Raw genomic sequence first — 9798 nt, 5'->3', positions numbered from 1 at the left:
ATGTGGCTTCTCTAGTTCTCAGGGCATCAGGTCTGTCAGCATAGTGCCATGTGTCTTGTCAGTAGAGCGCCTCTCAGAGAGTGAGCCGAGAGAGAGGGTGTCTCCCGCCTCCAAGGAGGAAATATGGGAATTCCCAGAATCCTCAGGGGAAGGCCATGCCCACACAGAGACCTCATTGGCTATATCCTGATTGACAGACTAGACTTCATCCTTTCACTCTTAATCCTTGAAGTCCCAAATTGACACCAGATTATGTAACTACCACACTGGGCCTGTCAGTATTGATATTATTTCAATGTTGATAGCTTTTGGGTTAGTTTGTTTTTTTCTTAGTTTTAAGGGAATTTTTATTATGTTCAATTTGGTGTATAATCTGAAACTTAGGATGTGTACATACTTTTAACAATTTGCATGAATTTAATTACATTGTGTTAATTAAGTAAGGTCATGTATTTTAAACAAAACAAAATAAGCACAGTATCACCAAGAAGAGTTTACCTAACATCATAAGAGTGAATCTGCATAAAAATATATGTAATCTGCTAATTGATTTATAAAAAGCACTCATCCCAGTGAGTGCTAAAAACGTACTAAATAAAACCCAACACTCCTTCTTCAATGAAAACGCCAAGCAAACTAGCACTAAAAGGAAACTTCCCTGAAACCTACAGCAAATGCCATCCTCAATGGTGAAACATTTCATGCCTTTCCCCTAAGCTTAAGAAGAAAATGATTTATAATGCCATAACTATCGGTCCAATAAAAAAGAAATTAATTGGAAAATAAGATTAAACTGTCATTTATTTCAGACCATGTAAATACCTCCTTTTAAAAGAGACTAATCTGGAGAACTAAGCGGAAAGTCCAGTGAAATGGTTAGATTTGAAGTGAACATATAAAATTCAATGACTCTCCTAGGCACTAGTGAAAATTAGCTAGAAAAATGCAATAATAATAGCTGTGACTTTTCATTCAGATTATCTACTTAATTTCTAACATTTAGAGAGAATAAGTGAACAGAAATAGCTAAGACTATTTTGAAAATGTTAAAGCAACAAATATGTGGGACTTGTTCCTCTGTATATCAGGATGGACTAAAATACCACAGTAATTTGAAAAGTGATATATTTTGGTACAGGACTTGGCATGACCCTTTGGTAGAACAAATTAGAGTCTGCAGACAGACCAATTTGACAAAGGTGATTTAGGGGAATAGAAATGAACTTGATACCAGGCACTGTGCCAAGTACCTATACCCAAACCAGACTGCCATCAAGACTCATAGTGACCCCCTGTGAGTTTCCAAGACTGTAACTGTTCATGGCAGTAGAAAGCCCAGTCTTTCTCCTGAGGAACTGGTGGTTTTGAACTGGTGACCATGTGGGTCACAGCCCACTGCTTTACCACAACACTACCTGGGCTCCTGTCTAAGCACCCATATCAACAATAAAAGACACAAAAATCCAAGCTCTATAAGAGAGAGACAAAGGATGAACAGATGTGCATATCTTACATGGTATAAATGCTTTTAGAAAACAGTAAAGAATGATGGTAGTGAGGGTAGAGTCACTTTGCCACTTCAGAGGGGTCTCCTTGAAGAGTGACAGTTGATCAGATCAACTGGTACCAAAAATGTGAGTGGTGTAGAATTGAGTGGAGAGATTCACAGATAGGAAGAAGAGAAGTACAAAAGCTTGGAGGAGGAGGAGGTGAGCCTGCTGTGCTCCAAGGACAACAGTCATTTGCTCACTCACCTGTCCGTGGCTGCTCTTGGGCTCATAGGTTTACAGTATGTCTATATGTGTAAAGACATAGACATGCTCTGTGGTGATAAAGACAGAGAGGAAAGGGAACAAGCCAGAAGGGAATGTTTGGGTTGTGGATGGCCTCACTGAGCCCAAATGTGAAGAACTTGAGGGAGGGAGCCCTAGATCTCTGGGGGAAAGGATTCATGGGCAGAGGGAACCGTGTGTACGAAAGTCTGTGGTTTATCTATTAGGTTGGGTTGAAGAGAATAACTGACATAAGAAGAATAGTAGTAGAGATGAGTACAGAGAGGTGCGGTGTTTAGGGGTGAGAAAGTGGTAGAGGCTGAGAAAGGTAGACCATAGAGGACAGTCAGGTCATTTTAAGAGTTTTCTCTTTTGATCGGAATGAGTTGGGGAGCCATAAGGAAGTTTTGAGTCATATCACCTGCTGTAATTAGGATGCCGACTTGGGAAAAGGCTAGAGGAGTTACGGAGAGAAAGACCACCGAGGAGGCAGCTGATGTCATAAGGAATGGAGGTTTGGGTCAGGACCATCGTGGTGGAAGAGTGAGAAATGTTCACCTCCTCATCAGTGGGTGTGTTTTCAAGGTCAAGTCCGCAAGAGTTTCAGATGGCTGTGAAAGGAGGAATGGACTCCTGACATAGACTCTGTTGAACACGGTGTGTTAGACACGGTTTTCTAGAGAGAGAAAACCAGATTGCTGATATATATATATATCTATATATATAAAGAGATCTATATAGCACAAGAAATGAACTGTTAAATTATAAACAGATATAGATATGTGACACAAGAAGTGAACTGTTAAATTATAAACAGATAGATAGATCTATAATACAAGAAATGAACAGTTAAATTATAAAGCAGTACAAATGACTCAGTGCAACTCACTCCCATGAGAGACTTGTGAGACACTGGCAGCCCTTCAAGTCTTCAGGGCCGCCCGGTAGTCCTCTGCAGAGAGAGAGCTAGCTAGGCTTTCCCATCACAGGCAGCAAAACAGCCAGGCAGGTCACCAACTGTCAGGCAGGTCACTAACTCCCAGTCCCCAGCTCAAGAGATGTAAATTTCAATCGTGTGGTCTTAAAGGGACCTCAACTTACAGCGACACAGTCCACAGGCTAGGCGTCCCACAGGTAGTGTAGCCTGTAAATTGAGGCACAGAACAAGCAAGGCAGCCACACACTGGTCCGATGATCAAAGAGCGAGAGACAAGAAAGGTGTGGCTCACCGAGCTATTTATCTCTCCGCCCTTCAGTTAACCCCACCTGTGTTTATGGGCCAGGCTGCCACAATAAACTATCTCACATGGTTTCTGGCATTTTGTGAGCAAATTTCAGGTCCTGGGCTTAAGGGTTACAAAGACTATGTAACCAACCCTATGGAAACCTTAATTTCTCCACACTCTCAACTCTCCGCTGGCGTATTATTGGCTACCAACTTCCTGTTTGCTTTTCTGGAGAGAATAAATGCCATCTTCTGCACCCAACTCAGCAGAATCGGGTATACTATTAACCTTTCAACTCCCAGTGTGTTTCCAGTGCCTCTTCTCTGTTGTCCTGTGGCTTCATGCGGCCATCATTAACCACAGTCTCTACTTATCATTTATTGATAGTTTCATATTAATTCATTAAAATATTTAGACCATTTCTATTTGGCTTTTTTCTTCTGTTTTGCAAAAAGGGTCTAAAATTACCAGGACTGCACAGCTTTGAACTGGAGAGGCCTGGAGGAATACTAATGATGGATCTAAAAGAGCAAAAACCCAGGGCTTTGGAATTAAGAATCAGCCGTGGATTTAATTTGGCTTCATTTAATCCACATGGCATCAGCACTTTTATCGATAACGGTAAGAGCAGATGAACTGCACACTTTGAGAAATTGATAACAGTTTACAAATGACTGGAAAAGAGATTTCGATCATATTGATTGGAAGAGAAGAACAATTAGCTCATGAATTATTTCTTTTTTCTTCAAACAAGTTGTTTGCCTCTTCAGCCAGTAGTATGCTACATTTTGAAATTTCTAACAGTTCATACCTGAAGGATGGTCTATTTTCGTAACCTTTTGCTGTACCTGTGATCAAAACACTAAAAGGGGGCTATATTTCTTGATTAAACTACAAACAGATTATTCATGAAGTCGATGGAGTTGAAAGTTTAAAGGTCAGGGGACCAATGACCAGAAGTAACGCCAGATAGACAGTGATGGGAAGACGGGAAGAGACTGATGCGTTCGGTTGTGTAACCGCGCATACATTCAGCCTTTCCTTGCTGGTGGTATGCACATGGCAGTGTCTGCCCACAGGGCCTTGGCGTCTATCTTGTGAAGTAACTCTGTTCCTGCCAATGTTTGTTCTTTTTCAGATGACACCATTTACCTCTTTGTTGTCAACCACCCGGAACTCAAGAATACAGTGGAAATTTTTAAATACGAAGAAGAAGAAAATTCTCTTTTGCATATAAAAACTATCAGCCATGAGCTCTTTCCAAGGTCCTTATACCATTTGTGTAGTCTCCAATGTATCCCTTGCATTTACAAATACCCTCCTATGATGGTGCTCACAACTTTTATAAGAACCAAATGATCCTTTCCTTTTAGAGCAGGGAGAACGTGCACATGAGAGCTGAGTTCGGCCATTATTATCATGAGTGCTCTGGGTGAACTCCCTAGAGACGCAGTGGGCTGCAGGACTCCAGATAAGGTTCTCTTGGGTTCATCTGGAGTATAGACGACATACTTCATTTCCCCCCTTCTGATTCTGCTACCTTCTATCATCAAAATAATAATACCTGTTCAGCTGAAGAAGAGTGGTCTGCTTTATGGGGAATGTAGGGGGCTTTCACTTTCAGGGTTAGTGGGGGCAACGGGCCAACACAATTGGAGGGATTAGAGTTGGAAGTGGGTCACCACTACAAGAATAGAAAGCTCATTGATAACATGGCTGAAAGACTCTTATGTACCCCTGGAGCCCAACGTGCATTAGACTAATGCTTCTTTTATTTTAAACTACCTAGGGTTCATACATGCATCTTCTGATCATTCTTCCATAACTGCGCTTCCTAATAAATAGGAGCATAAAGACCAGTCAGGCATCATGGTTCTCTTTCAGAAAGAAGAGACTCATCGCCCCTGTGGCACTGTTCTTTTTCATTTAACAAAAGATAAAGCCTCTCTTTTAGAAATTTCTGCATAGGGTCATTGCAATTTAAATTTAATAACACTCTTGCCTAACTGTTGTTCAAGATGGACTTGTTTTTAGTGTAGAAAACTCTCACCTGGAGCATTGTATGATGGCAAGTTCACCATCCATCTCCCAACTGGTGTTTATCGAGTGCCTGCTCCTTCTCGGTGGGTCCGCTTTGTGAGCCAGGCAGAAATTGAGCCGCCAAGCTTAGTTTGACTGATAACTAGGCAATGGGACTCAAGAAAGCCCAGCAACTGAGTCAATGGCAGCTAGATAAATGATACTGATTGCCTGACCAGCACACTGGCCAACCAGATTCTGTTTATCTGTATAGCATGGAAAGCTCTGTCCCTATGGACTGCTCTTAAATGCTGCCAGTGCTTGCCATGAAAAAACCTACTCTGCTAGCACCAAGCCTTTTGGGGGAAGAATCCTACTAAATGGCCCATGTTCAAATGACCTGATATAAGACAGAATTGCTCTCTGGCAAACAATATGGGTCAGGGGAGAGGGTTCTTCAAAATTTCATGATCTTTTCATTCTATTTTCCCACAAACTCTTTAAAGCCCCCCCCACACACTGTTAATATTATTGTATAGTCTATTGCATTTGACTGTAGCCATGCGATGTAAGCTAATCTTCCCAAAAAATATTTCATGCATGTTATTTTTCTTTTCCAGTGTGAATGACATCGTAGCTGTTGGACCTGCACATTTCTATGCTACCAATGATCACTATTTCTCTGATACTTCCTTAAAGTATTTGGAAACATACTTCAATTTACACTGGGCAAATGTTGTCTACTACAGTCCAGATGAAGTTAAAGTAGTAGCAGAAGGATTTGATACAGCAAATGGAATCAGTATTTCACCTAATGAGAAGTATGAACCTTACAGAAATATGCTTAATGTTCCCCTGTCCTGGTGGTGGGCCAAGTGCTTTTTTATTCCCTTTATTTTCCAGTATGGAAATACCTTCCTTGAAAATTCTCCTATTGTAAAAAAAATGCCAAAAAGATCCAAACTAAACTCACTGCCATCCAGTCCATGCCAACTCTGACTCATAGTGACTCTATAGCATAGGGTAGAATTGCCCCTGTGAGTTTCCAAGACTTTGACTGTTGGGGGTAGTAGCAGGTTCTATCTTTCTCCCACAGACTGGCTGGTGGTTTGAACTTTGGACCTTGAAGTTAGCAGCCAAACATGTAACCACTGTGCCACCGGGGCCTGTGAAAGAAATGCAGAGACTGAAATCACATAAAGGCATAAAGCATCAACGTGAATACATGCACGCAGTGGTTACATTTTAGTATATATCATTGTAGAACTTAATTTTATAAATGTAACTATTTACATAATGGTGCAACACCAATATATGCCTATGTGAAATTCAGATAGGTCTTTCCTTTTAAATAAACATTTTATTGCCTACATATTATTCTATAAGGAAAATAAAATGTAACCAATTTCCTTTTGATGGATACACAGATGATTTACATTTTGGTTTTTTGTTTGTTTCTAAACAACTGTATAGTTCTCATTTAGTGCTAAAACTTGTCCAACTATCTTGTTAGGAAGAAATTCCCAAGGAAGCATTACAGCGCCAGCATAATGGTTAAGTCAGTAGAATATGGAGTTAGGCAGGTTCAAATCCCAGCCAGGACACTAGCTAAATACAACATTAGTAGTCCCACTTCTTTTCACTTCTGTAGAACAAAGAAAGAAAGAAAGAGAACTACTAGTTTGAACTGCAGTATGAACTCTTTAAATGTCAGTTTAATAGACATTGCCAAAATGCCTACCCAAATCATCTCACTACTTTTGCATGCCCAACCACAGCCTGTGAGAAATGTTATTAAATTCTTTGCAAGCTTTCTCTTCTATTAGATTAGTGCCTAGAGAGCAATGTAAACTACTAAAAACTAGAACAAAATAAACTTGACAGCCCTCACAACTAATATCCCCTTAGATAGAATCATTTGAATCATCTCTTAGCAAACTGGCCCAACCTGCCCAGGTAATCCTGTTCTTGTCATTTCTCATACTTCTCTATGAGATTCAGACTTCCTAGTCATGCAAACTATAATAATACTAATCATCATATACAAATAACGACCAGACTCAGCTTTGACTCCTTCTCTGCCATAGCCTTGTTCAACTAGTGAGCGAGCCAGAGTACCTCTGGCTCTTCCTCCCGCTCTCCTCCCTGCTTCCTTTCCCATTGGCATCCGCCTTGTTGAGATGTGCATCCTCTCTGATTAGAGTATGAAACTCTTCTCTCAGGTGTTCTCAGGCCACTCCCATTTTCTGCACCATTGCCAATTTTGCCTTTTTATCTCCCACTGGCCTTTCAGAGCTCCACAGAGGATGCTCTATGGTCTCATTTGGGGCTTCTCAGACTGAGCCCCAGGCCACACATTAGCACATGCTCAGTAATTGTTGGACAGAACCATTTGTTATGCCATTTCCTTATTCTACACATTCAGTGGAATCCAGTTGCTAATCAGATTAAGGCAGACGAAAGATGTCGACCTTGTAACAGGCTCGCTCGCTCCAGCACCTACCCCCTGCCCCCTCCTCCCGTTTCAACTGTTCCCATACTTTCCAAGCTTCAGACAAAGAACTCTTTATTTCACAAACATGCCTCCCTTGTTCTTGCCACTGTCTTTGTGCGCGTGTTTTCCTCTGCCTGTAAGCTGCCTCAACCTTGTAACCTTCCAATCCAGCCTCTTTCCATGTTCGATGCAACCGCTTCCTCTTTTGTGTGCCTGTCTTGCTCTCAAGACAGACGGTGCTTCAGTTTCATGACCTTAAATACTTCTTATGGTACCAATCAGGCGATATTTAATGTGTATGAGCCTGTGGTTTTCATGTGTACAAAACCAGTCTTTTCTTCCCAATACACAGCAAAACTTTTCAGGACTGAGGCTGTCTGGCTCGTGTTTTTGTCTTTCACAATGTGGAGCTCACAGCTTTACACATGGTAATTGCTCAGACAAGCTTATAAAAAACCAAGCCAACAAGTAAAATTAGCTTCAAATAGCCCTTTCTCTCCTCCCAGATGCAGACAGATTGTTCTAAAGAGATACTTATCTCTTACTCTTAAAAATTTTAGTATATGAATAGTCTAATAAGCTTTGTACATATATTTTTACATGTAAAGGAATATCAAACCATAGTGTGGAATGTAGGAACTTTTCTCATGAAGCCAAAACATAGTGTCTCATTGTCCTTTCGGTGGTACATATAACGAACATTATATTAAAAATGTTATAATAATATTCTTTAAAAACCATTTAAAAATAATTGGGCAACCTCATGGCTATTGTCACAACACTGAATTGATTTTAAAATCTTACCTTTTCAATAAATATTGACCTTTATCAAGCATTCATTGAAGGCCCATTGTTGATTAACTTCTTGGCTGGTGGTTAAGACATATTTGTATATAGGATAGTAATGAAACTTTATGTTGGCATGGGTCTCTAACTAGTGTGTCCTTTCTGTAAGGTTCATATATGTTGCTGACATGTTGGCTCATGAAATTCACGTTTTGGAAAAACACAGTAATATGAATTTAACTCAATCGAAGGTAAAAACAATATATGTTAAAAATATTTTAATGTATTTTGAAACTACATAGCTATAGTACATTTTATCCTTACCTCTCTGAGAAGTGAGTGCCAGTTGTTAATATTCTGGTTTTTTGTTTTATCATAATCCTGTCTCCCTCCCAACTAGAGAAATCTGTCCTCAGCCATGGCCATGATTACATGTCGCAGTGGGTGGATTGATCTATGCATCAGATTTAGGACCCATTCTATGACATACGAGTGGCAAGAGATGAATTTACACAGTTGAAAAAAACCAAAAATGAATTTTCAAATGAAGACTTATGTGTGTTGCTACAGTTCTTTCAATAATAAATGAAGGGAGAAATTGAGTTCCACACCATTATTATTTTCTTCCTGCTTGACAACACATATTTTAGTTTGACTCATAATTTCCGATCTTGGTTTGATTGAGTCCCTTGTTTTGTGCATCTTTTAAGAGAGATTTACTTAGATTGATTATCACCCTGGCCTCTTTAACTTGAGGGAAGATGGCAAGCGGCTCCAAACCAGCATATTAATTTTATTTTAAGCAATATTGGTGCTAGAAAGGTGAGCGAGATGAGATGTGTGCAGTTTCCCCCACATGCAGAGGCAGCAAAGGTTAGCCCTAAATTATTTGGTCCCTTCTCTTGTGTCATTAAGCTACTGACATTTTTTCATTTGGAAGGTCCTCAAGGTGGATACGCTGGTGGATAATTTATCTATCGACCCTTCCTCGGGGGACATCTGGGTGGGCTGTCACCCGAATGGCCAGAAGCTCTTCATGTATGATCCGAACAATCCTCCTTCATCAGAGGTTATTAGATTTTCAATTTTCAACCTTAATTATTCAAGTCCTTGTGCACCAGGAATACAATACACAGTCACGCCGTGGTTTACTTAGTCCTTTCCAACTAAGAACACAGGGAACTGTGCGGTGGTGGGTTTGTGATTGCTTTAAGCCAATAATTGGCAGCTTTCAGCACCGCTCACATTCTTTAGGAAAGGTAAATCTTTTGATATATTAAATTATGGTGGAAACTAGTCAAAAGGCCTTCTTGTAACAAGACGCCCTTCTTGGGTGGTATGCTGGCAGTACTTTAAGTACCTGGTTGATTGTCAGCTCGCCACATGGTTGAGTTTTTGTTAATGTTAATGCAGCACGAAATGCTCTCTTTATTGTGGAGGTGTGTTTATGGATGCAGAATAACTCTAATAACGCTAAATTCTGTTTTGTCATGGGATAACT

The 9798-nt window shown here is 40.3% G+C and overlaps 1 protein-coding gene across 1 annotated transcript in view; it reads left to right on the top strand.

Annotated features, from left to right (window-relative positions):
* Positions 1-9453, top strand: part of LOC101655970 (serum paraoxonase/arylesterase 2) — a 35224-nt gene extending 25771 nt beyond the window's left edge. The window contains exons 4-8 of the mRNA XM_004702818.2: positions 3454-3619; positions 4137-4263; positions 5638-5838; positions 8467-8548; positions 9238-9453. Coding sequence (XP_004702875.1) covers positions 3454-3619; positions 4137-4263; positions 5638-5838; positions 8467-8548; positions 9238-9453 — 792 coding nt within the window. The remainder of the gene's footprint in view (positions 1-3453; positions 3620-4136; positions 4264-5637; positions 5839-8466; positions 8549-9237) is intronic.
* Positions 9454-9798: the final 345 nt, after the last annotated feature.

Source organism: Echinops telfairi, unplaced genomic scaffold, assembly GCF_000313985.2.
Source record: "Echinops telfairi isolate 266 unplaced genomic scaffold, ASM31398v2 ScPeMD7_23;HRSCAF=83, whole genome shotgun sequence".
Classification (NCBI taxonomy): domain Eukaryota; kingdom Metazoa; phylum Chordata; class Mammalia; order Afrosoricida; family Tenrecidae; genus Echinops; species Echinops telfairi.
Note: the sequence above shows the minus strand (reverse complement) of the source record. Positions and strands in the feature narration are given on the sequence as shown.